This window comes from Chanodichthys erythropterus, chromosome 8 (assembly GCF_024489055.1).
Source record: "Chanodichthys erythropterus isolate Z2021 chromosome 8, ASM2448905v1, whole genome shotgun sequence".
NCBI lineage: Eukaryota > Metazoa > Chordata > Actinopteri > Cypriniformes > Xenocyprididae > Chanodichthys > Chanodichthys erythropterus.
This window is the reverse complement of record NC_090228.1, coordinates 32425318-32445921: the sequence shown is the minus strand read 5'-3', so window position 1 is coordinate 32445921 and position 20604 is coordinate 32425318. Positions and strand designations below refer to the sequence as shown.

The following is a 20604-nucleotide window of genomic DNA, read 5'->3' as shown; positions in this document are numbered from 1 at the left end:
GTCCAAAAAAACAGGTAAAAATGTTTCACTGATAAAAAAAGTTAATTTGTGCATTAATATGTTGCCTGAAATAACTTATTTTTTTTTTTTTTTTTAATTCAGAACTTTACTCTAGACAATCGAACTCAGGGCATTATGGAAAAAAGTCAGTGGGACCTCAAAAAAATTAGGTTCCAGAGAAGGAGACTCACACGCCTGGATGACTTTGTGCAGATATATCAAAGGATGCATGATGCACAGCTCCGTGAATATGAAGACACAGAAAGATCAAGAAAGAAAGTAAGGAAATATTTTTGGTATTTGTACCTTTTACAAAACATTGTCAATATAATGTCCCATAAATGCTTGAGTAATAATTTCTTAAAACTAGAAAAAAATGTCTGTTACATGTGCATATACTACATCTCTTCCAGTCATTTCGAGTGGAAATGGAACAGTGGAAAAAGAAAAGTCAAAAACGTAAAGGAGTATACGTTTCTCCACTAGTGAAGGGTCTGCCATTCAAACATGTGAGAAGCAAGGTACTCTTAATTAGAGGGTATAATAATAATAATAATAATAATAATGATAATAATGAACTGTTAAGAGTCTAGAAGAATTTGCTGTGTAATTTACAATTATTTGTTTAAAATCAATGATATATATGCTACAAATGATATAAATAAAAATTGTGTGTGTGTGTGTGTTTGTCAGGAGAAGTCTTCGAAGGCACCCCCAAAAGTACATGAGGAAAAACAAGAAGTTGAGATCCAAAATCAGGTATTTTTTTCTAAATATCTTTCATATCTGAAATAAAAGACTGTAATTGATCAGGTGTGCAAGTGAATGGTGTAACTATGATACCAGTATAGCCTTTCAAGACATTGTCAGCAAGTTGTGTAGATACACTATTAAGAATGCATTTGAACTGTCATGTCTTACAATCTAATCTCTTAAAACAACATTCACAGCTTGTTAAGAAAAAAACTGTAAAATTGTATGATTGTTTACTGTCAAATTGGTTATAGGGAAGCATATTTGCTATGTTCATTTATGTAACTATTTCACATCACAGACAGAGAGGCAAGGTGATAGTGCTGATCAAATGTGTGTGGAGCCCAAAACACCTCAGCAGACTGAAAAACAGAGAAAGGTGAAATAATTTGAATAATTAAAATAATTGAATTTATGCTTTAATATGATGGTATAATTGTATTACATGGTTTAATATTTCATGATTATGACTTATTTTAATTTCATGGGCCCTCACATTTATCTTGTGGTTTTCTAGAAGGTCCCGATCCAAACTTAACACTGACACTGCTGTGCCATGTTTAAAAAGACATTAACATTAAACAGTTAAAATATGTTATGTTTACATAGCATCAATTTTGATTTGTAAGTTGCATTAAAATCTTAAGCAATGAATTGTATCTTCTATATTTATAGAAAAGTCAAGTGAAGAACATCAGGAGAAGACGGTCAAAAAATGAGGGTCCAATCTGGAACCAGTTAAATCCTTCAGAAATAACTGCTCCAAGAAGACTATCCAGGCCACCAAAAGTAAGCATGCTGCAACAAATCCTTCACCAAGATTTCTGGTTGACCTCTGATGTCATCAACCTGGCCGGCTACATCATGGCAAAGGAAAATGAGCACATTGATGGGTTTCAGTCAGTTCTGCCCTTTAGTGCCATTGCAAATGGAGGGATTGTTGGAACACCACAAAAAAAAAAAATTGTACAGATATTGCACATTCGGCAAAACCACTGGATCACAGTTAGCAATATATTTTGTGATGAAAATCAGCTCTCTGTGTATGACAGTAAAAGTGCCCCTCTGGACCCAAGAACCCTTCAAACACTGTCCTGGATGGTGAGGCCACAGTCAGACCATTTTGATGTCCTGCAGCCAGCTGTGCAGCAGCAGTCAAATTTCAGCAACTGTGGCCTGTTTTCAATAGCATTTGCATATGCTCTTTGCAAGGGTCATCCACCAGAGCTGTGCAAGTTTAATGAGGGCAGGCTCAGGGCACAGCTATATTCATCATTAACGAAACAGAGCATCACATTTAGCATGAAGACTCGAGAGGGTGAAGCTGAGGCAAACGTGACCAAAACTGAAGTACCAGTTTACTGTGTTTGCCGAACAGCTCATTACAAGGAGCTCATGGTACAGTGCTCCAAATGCCAGCAGTGGTATCACCCTACATGCATACATATACCAAGAATTGTAATTGGTAATGATCAGGTCTGGCAATGTGCCACATGCCAATGATGGACATTATATGAGGCTGCATTTCTTAAAACAAATTTTAAGAAATGCCACATTGGATGGAACCCTGAATGAGTGCAATAAGAAGAAATCTTTATTACCTGAAAGAGTGCAATAAGAAGAAATCTTTATTTTATTTTTTTTATTTTAGGAATATTTTTAATTTATTTTTACTTTTGTAAAGTACTGCAGTATTTTAACGTCCATTTAATTTATTTTTATTTTACATTTATTTTTTCTATTGTTTTTGTTTGTTTTATTTTAAAAAGTGTAAAGTTCAGTGTAAAGACTGAAATACAGATCACTATTTATGTTCTAACTAAAAAGAAATCAAGATATTTTTCCCAAGTGTGAAACTTTTTCTTTTTTTTTTTTTCTTTTTTAAATTGCTTGATTTTTAATAAATACATGCGGTTTAAGAATGCACTTTTTGGAGTGAGTTTGCCTTTATTATTCTCCCAAACTATACAGTAAATATGAAAATGAGTACAGTAATAGCCAGGGTGACCTTGAATAAATATCAGTTGACAGAATGAGCTAACCTATAAAGAAAAGATTTTTGTGAGTGTTTGAAATGGGTCACAGTGCAAGTGCTGAAATGCACTTTGATATTGTGGATGAGTTTGACTTTAATTTTCTCCCAAACTGTACAGTAAAACGATATGAAAATGAGTACAGTAATAGCCAGTGTGACCCTGAATAAATATCAGTTGACAGAATGAGCTAACCTATAAAGAAAAGATTTTTATGAGTGTTTGAAAATGGGCCACAGTGCAAGTGCTTGAATGCACTTTGATATTATAGGTGAGTTTGACTTTAATTTTCTCCCATACTGTACAGTAAAATGGTATGAAAATACGTACAGTAATAGCCAGTGTGACCCTGAATAAATATCAGTTGACAGAATTAGCTAACCTATAAAGAAAAGATTTTTATGAGTGTTTGAAAAAGGGGCCATGGTGCAAGTGCTAAAATGCATTTTGATATTGTGGATGAGTTTGACTTTAATTTTCTCCCAAACTGTACAGTAAAACGATATGAAAATGAGTACAGTAATAGCCAGTGTGACCCTGAATAAATATCAGTTGACAGAATGAGCTAACCTATAAAGAAAAGATTTTTATGAGTTTTTGAAAATGGGCCATGGTGCAAACTTAATGTACTTTGATATTGTGGGTGAGTTTAACATTAATTTTCTCCCAAACTGTACAGTAAAATGGTATGAAAATAAGTACAGTAATAGCCAGTGTTACCCTGAATAAATATCAGTTGACAGAATGAGCTAACCTATAAAGAAAAGATTTTTATGAGTGTTTGAATATGGGCTACAGTGCAAGTGCTAAAATGCATTTTGATATTGTGGGTGAGTTTGACTTTAATTTTCTCGCAAACTGTACAGTAAAATTATATGAAAATTGGTACAGTAATAGCCAGGGTGACCCTGAATAAATATCAGTTGACAGAATGAGCTAACCTATGAAGGTACTTTTTACAATTTTTATTTTTGATGTATATATGTTTTATATATAAAAATAAAACAATTTACATTAAGCATGTATGATAATTAACATTAAAATTAATAAATAATGTTTAAATAATTATTGTATATATATAAAAACACTAAAATCAAAAATTTTAATTTAATAGTAAAATTAATGATCAATATTAATTAACATTTCTATTAAGATTAATGTTAACATTAATAATGTAGAACAATAAACGAATATTAAACATTACAACAAAAAAATGTAATAAAATTAATAAATTATGTATAAAACTCATATTAGCATTAATTAATATGCATAATGTATAATAATTAATGTATAATATTTATAAAACATTAAAATCAATAATAAAAAATAATAAAAAAAATCAAATTAATAAATGATTCATAATAATTACCATTAATATTAACATTAACATATGATGTATAGCACATATAGAGTCATAATAAAATGGGGAAAAAAGCAATATATAACTTATCTGATGTCTCTTTACGTTCTTGTCCTTTTTACGGTTAACTGCAAGAGTATAAAGGAAACTGCCGTCTTTAAATGCATTTAGACCGTTTCCAGCACCCTTACCGTAAGTGCAGGAATAGACGAGTGACATAAAAAAAAGTGCGGCTGGCTTGACCGTGTATTTTCGACGTGCGGCCCACTTGACCGCAGTAAATGTCTGACACCGGTGCTTATACTGTAAACGACTTGCCAGACGCGAAAGCTTGACAGGCGTAGCAACAGTAACTAAAGAGGGCGGGGCTTAGCGAAGGGTCCATTGAGCGGGAACAAAAAATATGTTTTCCGTAGAGCAAGTATTAAATAACACTAACACAATTATTTGAAAAATTTAAGTAATTTATGTCCTGAGTATCCAGGTTTTCTTTATTAATTTTTAACATAAAGAGTGCTTGTGTGTGTAGGACACGTTTTCCTTATCTCAAGAACCAGTGATATATGTTTGTGTTTGTTGCATTCGCATCAAAAGCTCATTTATTCAAAGCTCAAGACTGATTTCGTGTTTATGATAAACTTTTCACGATATAGGAAGCGAAATGAGACGCGTCTTTAATGTTACTCATGTGTTTACATTCTGTTACTCACATATTAACGTAAATGAATGTTAGATAAAGCAAAATAATGTTACATTTAAAACACTGTTTCTATAGGTTTAAACACCAGAAACGCTTTAAACACAAACCTTTCTTCAGCCGAATCACAACAGATGCAGAAGCGCGACGCAGCCTTATGACGTCACACCATTAGACCAAAACAAAAGTCCCGTTTACAATCACACAAATGCAGAGAAAATTTCTTCTTCTGAATGTTCTTCTCATGTGAATTATGTGCTGCTCCCAGCCAAACATCAAAAACACACAATGACAAAAGCCTTCAGGATCAATGGTGTGGAAGACGACTGCTCCAATCGTAGAGCTCCACATTTCAGGACCCAGAAACCTTCAAAAGCCTGAAGTTTGATCCTGCGGATGAGACCCTGCTGTCTTCTGCTGAAAGAGTGCAACCCACATTAGCGCTGATAAAAAGGCTATAATAGAGGACATGACATCTATTCTTCCCTTGTTGATGAAGTATTAAAATGCTAATTTGTTCAGTTCTGTCATGTTGTACTAGAAGTGTGAAATGTTGAAAATGTGCAAGGCTATATAATGTCATGCGTATATTTTATAATTGGGATCATTTAGTGCACACAAAATAGTTCTGTCATACAGTTATATACAGTTTTCTGTTTTATACACACTGCAGTCTATTTGTTTTTAGCCTTGCCAAAAGTACATACTAGTTCATATTGACCTCATATTGGTACTCTGTTGTGTTCATTATATTGTATCATAATTATATACACCTTTAGATTAAAGGAGATATTTCTACATGTGCTGTTTTTGGTCTGCTACTCACTAGTGTGCCACGTCACCCCCTGGGTGGTTTCTACCGCAACCACATAACTATCTTGGTCACAAGCCACTTCCTCTATTCATATTACTCAAGGTTTATCTTTATAGATTCAGGAAGAGTTAGGTAGGTGTAAAATATTATCTTCTTAGATTATATTATCTCAGGGTCTACTTCTGATCACTACCGTATCTCTTAGGTCTGCGGTTCAGACATCAACCAAGCCTTCCTGGTTGGGGTGGGTTATGCCGCGTTCCAGGCAACCCGTAACCCGTGTTTTTCCAACCTTCTACCCGTGAAAGTGCACTGGAACGGCAGTCAAACCTGTGACTTCCCATCCGTGAACTCGTACTAGATCGACGTACTCCCATTTCCTTGCTCTGACGTCACACAGCCTGTGAAACAACAATGGCAGCCCCTAACGTAAAGTAAAAGGTATAACAGCTTCTCTTGCCTTATATGCCGTTTTCCTCCTCCATTTCACTCAAATAAGCAAGGAGTAAGCACCTTTGGTGATAGAAATGATTGTAAATTACCTTAAGCCCCATACGGTCAGCCATGCTGGTTTGTTTACAATCAGGCAGTTTGGCGTGACTTGCCTTGAATGCTACAAAGTCATGAGCGGTGGTTTGAAGTCGTGACTTATGGGCTCAAAAACCCACTGAAAATGCAGCATAAGCTTTCCGCTCTTCGCCCTTAGAGGACAGCTATGCCTGCTAATGCCTGAGACAATACTATCAGAGTTTGAGGGCAGTCCTCTTTATTATTATTTCTTGCTAAGGCAAAAGCCAAATACACTACTCTATGCCAGCTAGGCTGGAAGTTCCTTGGGCCAGATAAATAATTACATTTTAAAGCTTCTCTATTCAGTATATGTTCTCTCTAAGCAAATCATGTGTCTCCTTTGATCTTCTGAGGGCTGTGGTCTGGCACCGGCTTCCGCTTGCTGCTTGCTTGTAAGCTCTTTCTCTCTTCAACAGATCTTCTACACATATCAGAGAGCTCTAAGGGCCTGTTTTTATATTCACTTTTGACGCACATTATCTCTTCATTACACACATGTGGCTTCTAATTGCATTAACATATTACCTGCATGCGTCAAACGCTATATTACTTGCATCCATCACCCTTTTTTTACTTGCATTGATGAATTTCCTGTTTGCCTCAATGGCTTTAGTAATTCACACATTTTTTTATTGTACGTTTTGTCAGATTTCTACTTAACTAGACATTTATTTCCTAACTGTTACACACAACAATATAGCTCCCAGAACCCATGTTCACCCACACACACATGCGTCATCTTTCATCTTTACAGGATGTGGTTTACACTTGAGCGCACAGCATTTGTGTTATCTTGTTACGTTTAAGAAAACTTAGGGTGTACTCACACTAGGTGCTCTGAACCGTGCCCGAGCACGTTTGACCCTCAAAGCCCAGTTTGTTTGACAAGTGTGAGTGCACCATTCAGTGCCCTGGCGCTGTTTGTTTAGTCAGCCCTGGCCCGCTTGGAAGAGGTGGGCCAGAGCGCAGTTTGCATGCAATGTGAGCACTAACCGTGCCTCAGCACAGAACAGCTACTACCTTTGTGTGTGCTACTGTCATCATTACGCTGGCAAACATCTTTAATCATCTTTAATCAATTCATGTAATTAATTCGAGTGTATTTGGGTTTATAACGGGTCTGATTCTCACCTTATTGATGAACAGAAATTGTAGTTTGCGAGTAAAGCTTTAAATTCCACCATTAATGTCAGCTTCTGTAATAATCGTCTGATACATGCAAGTGAAAATCGCTGCGCGGCATAAATGATAAATATATTAGGCAGTATCTGTGCATTTATTCCTGTTTTCTTCCAATCAAAAAGTTGCATCGTATATGGCGTAAGCGCGCTCCGGTCTGGAACATTAAGTGCAGTGTGAGTGTAGGCCACCGGGGGAGTGGGAACAATCGCTCTCGGGCTCGGTTCAAGGCAACCGTGCCTAGTGTGAGTACACCCTAACATACCTATTTGTCATTTCACGAGTTCACAGTTACACATAATCTGTGTGCTGTCCAAGGATAGGGCTCTGAGCTCTGTATTTGACCTGAACCCTGTGAACTCCCCCCGTATTTCTGGTTAGGAAAGTTACCAGGCAGAACTGTCGAGAAACATAGGTGAGTTGACTGTGTGTGTGTATATATAATATGAGAGAGAGAGAGAGAGAGAGAGAGAGAGAGAGAGAGAGAGAGAGAGAGAGAGAGATGTGTGAGGCAGTTAGTGTTTGCAATTCTTGAATTTGTGTGTAAAGTTTTGGGGAAAAAAAAAGAGGCAAACTTTTGAAAATGTGTGTAAGCAGTTGAAAAAACTAACATCAGTGAAATGAAATGCCACTAAATAAAGTTTCAGTGTTGGCTTTAAGACAGATGTAAGCAGAAATATTTCACAATTTTAATTAAATATTGTACATCAGGAAAAAATAGAAGACACTTGCATGACACTATATTGTTTATTGATCATTTTGTAGAGTGGAAACCCTACATGCTACTCTCAAATGAATGGCACAGTCACGATCCTGAGGCTGTATTTTGATGGGGAGTCTGAACTCCGCCCTGATCTGCATTCATACTGCACCTCATATGAGGTTCAACAGGGATGCTCAAAAGAAATGGATGTGCTATTGTTCATCTACTGGCTGGCACATGCTGCATCCTACAGGGTGGTTGCTTCAGCCTTTGACATCCATCAGTCTACAGTAAAAAGGCTTGCTGAAGAGCAAGATGTGAATGCTAGATTTGCCAGGCTGGCAGGCTCTCCTGTTTTCAGAATGGCAGTCGGAGCCATTGTCGGCTGACATATTCTTATAAAGCCCCCATCAGTCATCGCTGCCTGTTACTTCAACAGGAAACTGAAGTTTCAGGCTGTGTCTGACAACTGAGGAAAATTCTTGGAGTCTGCATAGGCTTTCCTGGCTCTGTGCATAATGCAAGGTTCCTGAAACACAGTGCAATTTATTGCAAACAACTGTACCCACCTGAGGACTGGTGCATCCTAGGAGATGGGGTTTCCCTGCCTGATATCCCCCATATGCATTATGAGCCCCTATTGTGAGCCTGTTGCTACCCTTGTTGAAGCTCATTACAGTAGGCATCACTCCAGGGTAAGGCATGTTGTTAATCAGGATTTTGACATGCCAAAGTCATGCTGGAGGTCAATTTTTTTCCAACTTTGTTCCCACTATAGTGACCTGCTGTGACATGTGCTTTGCCAATGGTGACGTAATTGAAGCTGGAGATGTTAATGTCACCAACCATGAAGAGAATGCAAATCCCCAAGAACCCTGGGTCAGTCATGACCTACTGGTAAGAGAGTCAGACTGGTAACTAGGGATGGGCGATACCAATTTTTTTCTTTCCGATCCGATACTAAGTACTTTCAAGACAAGTATCGTCGATATCGATACCGATACTCCAATGAAATATTTTCATGTGTTTTTATATTGTTTTTTGATAGCCATCATTATTAATATTAAATAAACTGCAAAGGACATGATTCTTTTTTTACATGTATTAAAAAATACTGAACAATCAATTAAATGACCAAAGATATCACTGTACACTATATAACAAAAAAATTTAACACATCTCACAAACTTTTTTCAAAGTAAAAAAATTAAAATACCAAACAAATAATAATAATTATAATAATAAAAACTAACAACAGTCAATGGACTGGAATGTACTGAAAATCAAACCATGGATGTCTGTGAGGCTACAAACTTTTCAAATTATTTAAATGTCAAATCAGCTGAACTTCAGGTTGAATCTTACATTCAAGTCGTAGTCTTCATTTGTGCATACTGATATACAAGCCTGTGTAAGCCATGAAAAACCATGAAAACTGGTTTACAAGTTTTTGTTAAGGAACAAGAGAATGTTGACATTATTTCCCTTTAGCCTGTTTCTTCTTTGACTGATCAACTCCCCTGCCTTTGAGAAAATTCTCTCAGATGGAACAGATGATGCAGTGATCCCAAGATATTTTTTTGCTAATTTGCTGAGAGTTGGGAAGGTTTGCTCATGATTTCTCCACCAAACTAGTGGGTCTTGGTTTCGGGGAACTACTTTCTCCTCAGCATAGCGACACATTTCAATTATAGAATCACTGCTTCCTGACTGTTGTTGTTGTGCTGATATAACCTGCATGTCAAAATCCTCCCATATGCCTCCTTTAAATGTAGCTGATGTAGTATGTGGGGCCACTGGAGGAGTCACTGATGAGGCACAGCTTGCTGTAGGTACTGACACAGACCTTAGGACAGATGTTGAGGTAGCTTCTAGTGGTGCAGCAGCTAACTCAGATGTGGCCAAGTGAACATCCTGCATTTCAGATAGGAGTCGCTTTTTCACTGCTTCTACATGATCTTTGTCACGAAATGCCAGGTGCTTAAACCTCATGTCAAGAAAGGTGCTGGTAGCGAGGCTGTGTATGGTTTCAACCCCACGGAATCTGCGCTGACATTGCTGTGCCAGTTCTGCGGCAAAAGAGCAACCTTGACACTCACTGGCAGCAGTTGCTCTAAGAAGCAGTGATATTAGGGGAATGACCTTTGAAATAGAAATGTGTTTTTCCCCTGATACTTCACGTGTTGCCTCTTCAAAAGGTTTCAAGGCCTGAATGGTCAGGCGGATAATAGCCTGCTCTTCATTTGAAAAGCACAGGTCACTCTTTCCAAGTAGACAGAGGGCTGTTGTAACTGCTTCCTTTTGTTCATCTAGCCTCTCCAGCATATAGAAAGCAGAATTCCACCTGGTTTCAACAGAAATTATAAGTTTATGTTCTGTCACCTTCAGCTGCTTTTGGATCTGTTTAAGCTTCTCTGTGGCTTTTGTGCTTTGGTGGAAAAATGATACAATGTTTCTGCATTTTTCCAGCAGGTGAACGATCTCAGGAGATGCTTTTATTGCATCTTTTACCACCAAGTTTAATGTATGGGCAAAACATGGGTAATGCTTCCAACCAGCCTTATGCACTGCAGAAACCATATTCGCACCATTATCTGTGACAACTGCAAGCACCTTTTGAGTTATGCCCCATTCTTCAGCTATTCTTTTCAGCTCTGCACTAATATTGTCAGCTGTATGCTGTGCACTGAAATGGCTGGTTTCTTGCCAGTTGTTAATAAAATGACAGGACACAGTTAGATATGCCTCTGTGGACCTTGAGGTCCACATATCCGTTGTGAGTATCACATGGTCTTCATTTTGTAATGCTGCCATTACTTTGGCTTTACATTCTTCATACATGTTGTTTATTGTACTCTCCATCAGCTTTTTCCGGCTAGGGATTTGGTAGCGTGGATCAAGAGTCTTGACAAGTGCAATAAATCCTCTGTCTTCTACCACTGAGATTGGCTGGAGGTCCCTCACAATCATCTCTCCTATGCTTCTTGTAATTGCTGATGCTCTCTGAGAGTCATCTATGAAATATAACATTTATAAATAGAAGTTCTTAAAGCTGTGTTACAGGCAGTAAGAAATTATAACGAGAGTAAATCTCTCCCAGCTCTAACTAGACACTTAAACTATTTAATTTATTTATATAAATAATATATAAATTATTGAATCAAGAATTCCCACCAGATACTAGGAAACAGAAATGGATATAGGCTAAAAAAAAGTATCAGAATCAAAATCCTAGTTTAAACTAAAATGTCCACTTTAAATCTTCATACTGCAGTGTAATATTCTGCTCACCATCAATTAGGCTACTGCAATATCTTCATATCTGAAATAATTTGTATTGTATAAAGTATATAAATAAATGTGATTCGATTCTTTGTATTCAAATAACCTAATCACCACTTGCACTTGCTTGGTACCTGGATAATGTCCGCCTCTCTGAAAGGATTCTGCTAAATAGCTCTGCCTCAAGCCAGAAGATGGGGGTCTTGTCTCTGTTACCTCCTCTGCTCGCCTCAGCTGTACTTCGTCGTGCTCTTTGGGGTGTTTTACTTTTAGATGTTTTATCATATTGGTGGTATTGCAGCAATGGCGTATTTTTTTTTTTTTACAAACATCACACGAAGCTTCATCACTGTTGAGTGGAGTGTAATAACTCCAGATTATGCTTCGTTTTTTATCATTCATGACCACAGCCATGCACTCGACGCCTTTTACAAACTTGCGCTGTGCGTGCTTGCTTGTCTCTGAGAGAGTGAGCGCGAACACTGTCTCGACAAGCGGAGATACAGCGGAAGAAGATGTAGTTCCCATTGCCGTTCCTATTTAAGTAAATATTGCATGCTACTATTATTAATATATCCCAAAATCACAAAAAAAAAAAAAAAGATAGGATCGATACTTCTATTTGAGAATCGATCTATTTGATACAATGCCAGTATCGAAAGTATCGATACTTTAGGATCGATCCGCCCATCCCTACTGGTAACATGAAGGTTACAAGCTTGAGTCACACGGTGTAGTAGGAGCTGGAGGTGTGCTTTCTGACTGAAACTCTTTTCACAGTGAGTGCAAGTGTAAGGTTTCTCTCTGGTGTGAACTCTCATGTGAGTCTTAAGGTTTCCTTTAAATCGGAAAATCTTTCTACAGTCATGCACATGAAAAACGTCTCTTGGGAGTTCATTTTTAAGTGCCAGTTAAGGTGTCTCTTGTCTGGGAAACTCATTCCACACTGTTGACAATTAAAACAGTTCTCTCTGATGCCTCATGTGATAGGTAAGGGTTATTTCACATGTAAAACATTTTCCACACTCTAGGCACACAAATGACTTCTCTGCTGTGTGAGTTTTCATGTGAGCCGTAAGATTTCCTTTGTCTGAGCAACTCTTCCCACACAGTTTGCATACGTGATTTCTTATATGTGAAGCTCTTCCTACACTGTTTGCAGGTGAAAGGGTTCTGAGTGTTGAGGCTTACTACGTTCTCTCAGCATGTGGGAATTAAGGGTTTCTTTATGTTTGAAACTCTTTCCACAGCGTTCACATGAAAATGGTGAATTCTCATCTGGGAATTAATCTTTCCTCTGTGAATAAAGCTCTCTCACAGATTTATCCAAATGCTAATATTTTGTGTAAACAAACAGACATCTTAAAACACAAGTATGGAGTGCAACATTGCCCAGTATTAGATCTTCTGCTTTTCTCCTAATATATGCTGTCCCTGAGGGACATTACCATTAGAGTTCACTATGTTTTCTATATCTATTTTAAAAAAAGTGCTACATGTACTGTGCTGGACTAACTTGGGACTGGTCACAGCACTTGCATATTGTTGCCCTTTTGTCAGTTTAATTTCTTCTACTGCTCTCCTGATTTGTAAGTGGCCTGATTTAAAAGCGTCTGTTAAATGATTAAATGTAAATTTTTTGATAAAACTTGGATTTACATTTCCTCACAACGCAATGAAACTGCACAACTGTCTAAGTTAGGGGAGAGTATTGTTGATTTTGTGGCTGTATAAACCAACTGATAATACATAATCACTGTGGCATCGGGAGAGGTAGGGTATCACCAAAGTGTGGATTGCTTCACAAATCAAGTCCAGGCAGAGATCAAGCATCTAGTTTCTTTTTTTAATCAACTTAAACTTCAAACTGTACACAGAAAATAAAAAATACTATTCCAGCTTCTCTCTGTATCCAGACACACATAGGGTGTGTTCCAAACAGGATATATTACCCTCCGAAGGGCACTTTGGAGTGAAAACAATCATTGCCGCTATATTAAAAACATGAAGGTCAAAACTGGCCACTTAAAAGGGCCCTTGGGAATGAAGGATTTCGAAGGGTACAACTGATGGACACTTCGGGCCCCCATGATCCTTTGCACAGGGAAGTTGTTTGATGTCACAGAATGGGTACAGGAGGCACGGAGTCCGATTTTACCCATAAATATGTATAGTATTTTTCTATACTACTGTAATATTTATACAAGTTAGATTTGGTACATTATTGTGTTCAAAACAACATTGTACTTCAACAAAAATACTTTACAGCTCCCTTTATTAGTCCATTTAAACGTTTCAAATACATACACACAATATACATTAAATTTAACATAAAATACCGGCAATAGCTTATAATGTTACTACAGTAAATTAATGTGTTTTAATACAAAGAGTAAACCAGGGGAAAAAAGACGAAGGCCCCTCCTTGATTGTCTCGTTAAGATGACGCAGAAGTGCATTCCAAAAAAAAAAAAAGTTTTTGACCCCTACACCCTTCATCCCTTCGAAGCTCTCACTCCGGAGGGTAAACCTTTTCAAGGGATTAGGGCAGGGATGGACAACTCCGGTCCTGGAGGGCCAGTGTCCAGCAGAGTTTAGCTCCAACCCTAATCAAACACACCTGAACCAGCTAATCAAGGTCTTTAGGATTAGTAGAAAGTTATAGGCAAGTGAGTTTTTATCAGGGATGGAGATAAACTCTGCAGGACACTGGCCCTCCAGGACCGGAGTTGTCCATCCCTGGATTAGGGCACAGGCATGAGCCCTTCTGAATGGTACGCAGGGAACGTCTCTCTGTTCTCAACTTTTCTCCTTCACTTGCAACAGCTGTGCTTCCACCGCCAAGGAACCTGGCAAGTGTAGTCCCAGATGGGTTGGCCATCTTGGTTTGTAGTCCCCATGCTGCAACCATCTAGATGGCACATACCTTCCCTCTATGACACACCACCAATTAATTGTTGTTTATTAATCACGTTTGTATGCAGTGCATGGAAACAAATCCCCCAGTCATGTCACTTTACAGTAGTGAATAATGCATTTCTGTGTATTTATGTGTGGAATGCAATTCTAACGTCATGTATGAATCACGGGTTGCTTTACATCTGAAACTCTTTCCACACTAATGACACACAAAACTGAGTGTTTTCTCTTTGTGTGGAAATGAATGGTTACTTTATGTAGGAAACTCTTTCCACAATGATCATATGCAATGGCTTCTCTCCAGTGTGAATGTTCATGTGGAAACTAAGGGTTACTTCATGTTTGAAACTCTTTCCACACTGATCACATCTGAAAGGCTTCTCTCCAGTGTGAATTTTTTTAATGTGTGAATCACGGGTTGATTTAAGTCTGAAACTCGTTCCACACTGATCACATGTGAACGGCTTCTCTCCAGTGTGAATTTTCATGTGTTGTTTAAGGTTTCCTTTTTTAGTGAAACTCAATCCACACTGTTGACATGTGAAAGGCTTCTCTCCAGTGTGAATCTTCATGTGTGAATTACGGGTTGATTTAAGTCTGAAACTCTTTCCACACTGATCACATGTGAAAGGCTTCTCTTCAGTGTGAATTTTCATGTGGGAATTAAGGTTTGCTTTCTGACTGAAACTCATCCCACACTGTTGGCATGTGTAAGGTTTCTCTTTAGTGTGAGTTCTCATGTGGATTTTAAGGTTAGGTTTTTGAGTAAAACTCTTTCCACAACGAGAGCAGGTGAAAGCGAAGTCACTGTTGGATTTGGTTTTCTGATTTTTAATTCGTGATGAAGTCGTTTCAGTCTGTTTGGATTTTTCTGGATCCATGAAATCATGTCTCCTATATTGATCCTTCTCGTCTATTTCTTTCAGTTCTTGATCCTCTTTCAGTCCCTTCAGGTCTAAACCGAAAACAAGACAAATACATGTTAATGACAGTTTAATGCTTCAAAGCAACAGACATCAAAAGTATAAATACATCAAAACCAACTTTATGCAACAAAACTGGTTTGTTATTATAGACCTGAATTTGCCATTCATCTCTAAAATATTAGGAAATAGAGTCCCCCTAACTATGCTATGGTACTTGTGTACAATTTCAATCAGGATTTTAGCACCATCATTTATTAAAGTTGCCATAGATTGGAAAACTGTATTTAGCTTGGCATAGTTGAGTAATAAGAGTTCTGTACATGGAAATGACGGTCTGAAACACCATTGTTTCCTCCTTCATATGTAAATCTTGTATGTGCAAAAGACCACTGAAAAAGGGGAGAATCCCAACATAACACAGACTGTGATGGTGCAGTTGGGATTATTAATATTTACACCCCCAAAATTTGCATATGCCAGCCCATGTTCCAAGCCAGGCAGTATTAATGTGGAAGTTCATCAGAAGTTCTGCAGGTATTGTCAAGAAGCAAGCAAGGACAATAGTGAAAATGGTCGATACCAACTGTTAATGATCCATGATATATTTCGTGATGTTTGCATAATGTCTTTCTGAATGTGTTTCATCAGCATGTTGCTAATGTACTATTAAATGCAGTTAAAGTTACAATTTTTTCTTACTGTATTCATTGAGATCAGAGCCATGTCATTATTTTAATTTTTAACCTGAAAACACTTGTAGTCTGTATAATTCATAAATGCATCTTCATTCTTATTGAGTCTCTCTAACAGAGTGTAGCTTTAGCCCCGTTAGCCTTGCAGCACGCTATCAAACTCATTCAGAATCGAATGTTAGCAAACATCCACAAAATACATGCCATACCTTCATGATCTGAATCATCACAAACAGTTTGTAATAATCCATTTTGAGAGTTATATTTGTTGTGTGAACTTCTGTATTATTCATGCTGCATATTGGAGTCACAAGCTTGGGGACTCCAGCGTCCACTACCGCACTTCCAGAACCCCTTGACCTAAGTCCTCCGGTCCAGGAGCTCCCAAATCTGGTGGTTACAGAGCTAGCAGTCATGGGCCCTGTTTCCACCTAGTATTAAGATGTGTTTAGGTCGATCGTAGACACATTCCCGTACACACCTGGTACTTTAATCCATCTCTTTTGTCCTCTTTCAACCACTTCTGTTCTGATTTCTTCGAGGGGAGGGTCTATGGGCAGGTGAATGTGTTTTTTTTCCCCAGATCTTTCGATCCAATGGACAAAATAAGCTCACGCAATGTACATATGAACGCCCTGAGACAACGAAAAAATGTACAGAGAGCATTAGCTTTCGTTTCTGCTGATAGCCGCAGTACCACGTTAACCACTGTGCCAAACTTGGTTCTTTAGCTGACAAAGTTTAAATCATGTTTGGCTAGCATGCGCTTCCCATAATGTTTAAACATTAGGTCAGTAGACGGTCTTTTGCAGCTGTTCAAACACAAGCACTTCCACTACGAAAGCAATCCGGTCGAATAGGCAATTTTAACTACCTATGGAAATGGTTGAAAGTAGACTACACCTGTATTTAGCATAGTGCACTTGTAATCCGATCGACCAAAACGCATCTTAATACCAGGTGGAAACCATGATTCTACACACCCTAGAATAAACCACTCACTCATGCTCCCCCATTCAACATCCCTTATCCACTGGTCCTGCCTGGGCAGTGTTTAGCTTCTCGTTACCATTTTTGTATTTAAGCCCTCAGTTTCAAATGCCAAATGCTCTATTTTGAACAATTAGCATAGTGTCCAACGTTGTAAAGAGCTAAACCATTGTGCAGCATTTACAGCATTAAAGTTGAGTCTGTGGATCATGTGTTCTGAGGGGATTCAGGGAGAAATTAAAAGCAGAAGGTCTGTTCTTTCTTTTGATATACTGCATGTTCAGATATTCGTACAACAAAATATTTTGGGGGGCATTAAAATTGTGAAAATTATCAAAATAGCTTGTTATTTTGAGAGGTCCGTGAGCATGCAGAACTCAGTATTTTAAGTTTTAAACTGTAAAATTTCACTGAAAGGTGAACAAGTTTACTCCAACATGCAGATATCCACACTTGGGAAAGGGTCGTGCCTTAAATTTTTAAACAGCTTGCTGGTTGCAACATAAAACTTTGTGTTGTGTCAGAAACTAAGCAAAAATGAAGGGGGTATTTTTTAAAAAAGTTCCCCCCTGGAAACTGTGCGTATGACGTTCTTCAAAAATATCAATTTCTGTAATGCTGGACATGTTAATAAGGATCAAATGACTGAGTTCAGCTTTGAGAATGAAACCAACCTGTTTGTTCCTCAGGATCTTCATGTTTCACTCTGAATGTTTCTTCAATCATCATATCTTCACTCTCCTCTTTAATAAACTCCATCTTTGTTTGTTCCTCAGATTCTTCATGTTTCACTCTGAATGTTTCTTCAATCTTCAGGTCTTCACTCTCCTCTTTAATAAACTCCATCTTTGTTTGTTCCTCAGTATCTTCATGTTTCAAACTGAATAATACTTCAATCTTCATGTCTTCACTCTCCTCTTTAATAAACTCCATCTTTATAATGTATGTCAGTCACTTCACCAGGAGTTTTTCTGTTTTTGGACACTCTGTCATGTAGAAGATGAGAATATTTAACAGAAAGAAAAATTAATCCAAATTAAATTTCTGAGTGTGTCTCAATCAGATCTAGTTCAGTAGTTCAGCGCACTGGTGAGAGAGTCAGAGTTAATGGACTTGATCTAGACTAAAAACACTCAAAACTAGCACTACAAACTAATAGAGGAACACAAACTACACAGAATAACACTGATTCTTGAGATAAGAGACAAAACGTGTCAAATCCATCAGATGCATTAAAAAGCATATTTTAATTTGAACCATCCAACAACAATCAATTATGCAATAATGGTGTTCAGTAAAGCAGCTAAGTGAAAAAAAAACATTCTTGGGTTTTTGTTATTATGAACAATTCAGTTCCTAAATTTCTTAATTCTGTACCCTACTTTTTAATATAAAACATATATAATCAACGTTTTTGGCTGAATAAGACATGATATCATGTAGTTCAGTTTATGTTTTAATATTTTCACACAGTAAATTGAAAAAAGAAAAATATGTTTCTTTCAAAATTAACATATTTGTTGTTCACGTGCTATCAGAGATTTGACAATTCCCACTTCTGAAGTCGTGATTACGAGCTCATTGCATTCAAGTTTTGAAATTTTTACCTCGGAAATTTGTATTTACGATAATCCCGAGAGTGGGTGAAGGCAGCATCACTGATGGAGTTGACAAATACTGACGGTGTAGCCGTGAATAAAATCATGAAACAACATTAGAAGAATTCCCATATTAAATCACATTATATAGGCTTTTTGAGAGCACTTGTCAACCATCAGACATAAAATCAAGTTTTACCTGACTTTTTTTTTTCCTACTACTAACACAATTATTTAAAAATAAAAGCAATCAATGTGTTGAGTATCTAGATTTCCTTTAGATGTAACTTTTTAAGCATTTTTATTTTGATGAATGTATTTATTTTAATAAAATAAATAAAGAGAGTTTTTGTGTGTAGGACATGTTTTGTCCCTTATCTCAAGAATGGAAATGAGACGAGTCTTTAATGTTACTCATTCTTGTGTGTTTTCATCCTGTTACTCACATAACGTTAATAAATGTAGTGTTACTTGTGAAACTTGTAAGACAACTGAACATTTTCTATAAGATTAAAAGTTAAACACTTAAAACACAAACCTTCCTTCAGCCGAATCACAACTGATGCACGAGCGCGACGCAGACTTATGACATCACACCATCAGACCAAAATAAAAGTCCCGTTTACAATCACACAAATGCACTGAAAAAGTTCAGAGTTGATGTTGTGGTGAAATACATAATTAAATATGTGTTGACCAATGATGTACTGAAAATGTTAAGTGATCTACTAATGATAGAGTGGGATTCTGTCTAAAAGGCAAAATTTGAATGTCTGGGTGTAGAAACCATTTATCAGCATTAAAATGCAAAAAATCCCAAACAAATTCAGACTTACAAAGAGTTAACTGGACACTATTAACACTTGTAGTTATGAGTGATGTTACAAAAGAATAGTCTCTATTTATTAAGTCTTATTAAGAGAGAATGACTATTCTTCTGGTACTACCAGCTTATAAGGCCCATACTAGATCATAATTCTCATACAACAACTGCCTTACTCACTCCCAATAAGCAGTAACTATGCATTTATAGATATTATATAGATATTATTTCAACAATGCATAGCTGATAATAAACTGTACAATGTGGAAAAAATATAAATGCAAGAGGTGTAAAATATAAATACAATATATTACTAGCCACTCTTCATAATAAAAAGGCGATGATGGACATACCCCAAGCAGCCACTGAAAATTGCTCATCAGCATACTAATTTACTGCTTATTAATAGTTAGTAAGGTAGTTGTTAAAGGGTCATGAAACCCCCCTGTTTTACCCTGGTCGTTCACAGCTCAGAGTTTAAAAAGTCTGTGAAAATGGGCGTGTAAAGCTCTGGAAAAGTGAGAGTGTAGAGGGAGGGAAGAGGGAAGAGAACAACCAATGAAACAGAGACATAGAACACACTCATTATACAGAATAATGAATATTAATATATGAGCACGGAGAATATGATGACAAACTCACAAGCACAAGGGAGAAATGTGAAAGAATATTTAATAGGGCTAATAATAGGCTACTTTGATTACATTTACGAGCACTGCAGTCAAAATCAGTCTTTTAGAATAATCGTGTCGTCGCGTTCAGATACACCACTGTATCAGTGTCCAGTTTGCACATATAATTCATATGAAGAAGACTTGATGAAATTTGTGTGCATATCTACACCGTGCTGGTTAATGTTTGGTGCAGGAGAATGTGTGAGATAAAAACTTTAAATAGGGATACTTTATTCTGTATGAGCTATGAGCCACGTGGCTAGTGTTATTAAACTCATTGCGGAGCTCCACGCTGAAACCGAGCAAATGCGCGCTCTGCCTGTATACCATAAAAACAATCGTATTTTTCATGTGTTCATATTCAAACTCCAGTTCTGACCGCATCGCGGGCAAAATACAAACAACACTCATGTGCTGCTGTGCTGAGGGAAACAGCCTACGGCTCGTGGCGGATTGCTATTGTTACAGATCCCTTGTTCCCCTGGACTCTATTTCCCAAGATCCTCCTGTCTCTTCACCTGCACTCACTTCCCTCGTCAGCTCCCCATCGTCACTCATCACCTGCACCTGGACTCTATTGTCAGCACTCCC

The 20604-nt window shown here is 37.4% G+C and overlaps 2 protein-coding genes across 2 annotated transcripts; both read right to left on the bottom strand.

The window, feature by feature from the left end:
- Window positions 1–9549: 9549 nt before the first annotated feature.
- Window positions 9550–14272, bottom strand: LOC137025148 (E3 SUMO-protein ligase ZBED1-like). The gene is made up of 3 exons (XM_067393179.1): window positions 14106–14272; window positions 12107–12249; window positions 9550–11123 (listed from the first exon to the last, which is right to left on the bottom strand). The coding sequence occupies exons 1-3, from the start codon at window positions 14270–14272 to the stop codon at window positions 9550–9552; spliced, it is 1884 nt and encodes a 627-aa protein (XP_067249280.1).
- Window positions 13111–19104, bottom strand: LOC137024757 (gastrula zinc finger protein XlCGF7.1-like). The gene is made up of 3 exons (XM_067392624.1): window positions 19055–19104; window positions 17593–17904; window positions 13111–15265 (listed from the first exon to the last, which is right to left on the bottom strand). The coding sequence occupies exons 2-3, from the start codon at window positions 17849–17851 to the stop codon at window positions 14559–14561; spliced, it is 966 nt and encodes a 321-aa protein (XP_067248725.1). The 5' UTR covers window positions 17852–17904; window positions 19055–19104; the 3' UTR covers window positions 13111–14558.
- Between the last annotated feature and the right edge of the window lie 1500 nt (window positions 19105–20604).

What these genes read in the sequence shown, in the direction of transcription:
- LOC137025148 (XM_067393179.1), bottom strand. Translation starts at nt 14,272, where the DNA reads ATGGCCAACCCATCTGGGACTACACTTGCCAGGTTCCTTGGCGGTGGA. An exon ending in GACAACTCCGGTCCTGGAGG is followed by an intron (nt 12,250 to 14,105) that starts GCCAGTGTCCTG and finishes GCATGACTGTAG; the next exon opens with AAAGATTTTCCGATTTAAAG. An exon ending in ACACCGTGTGACTCAAGCTT is followed by an intron (nt 11,124 to 12,106) that starts GTAACCTTCATG and finishes TATATTTCATAG; the next exon opens with ATGACTCTCAGAGAGCATCA.
- LOC137024757 (XM_067392624.1), bottom strand. Translation starts at nt 17,851, where the DNA reads ATGGAGTTTATTAAAGAGGAGAGTGAAGACATGAAGATTGAAGTATTA. An exon ending in AGATCCTGAGGAACAAACAG is followed by an intron (nt 15,266 to 17,592) that starts GTTGGTTTCATT and finishes TTTTCGGTTTAG; the next exon opens with ACCTGAAGGGACTGAAAGAG.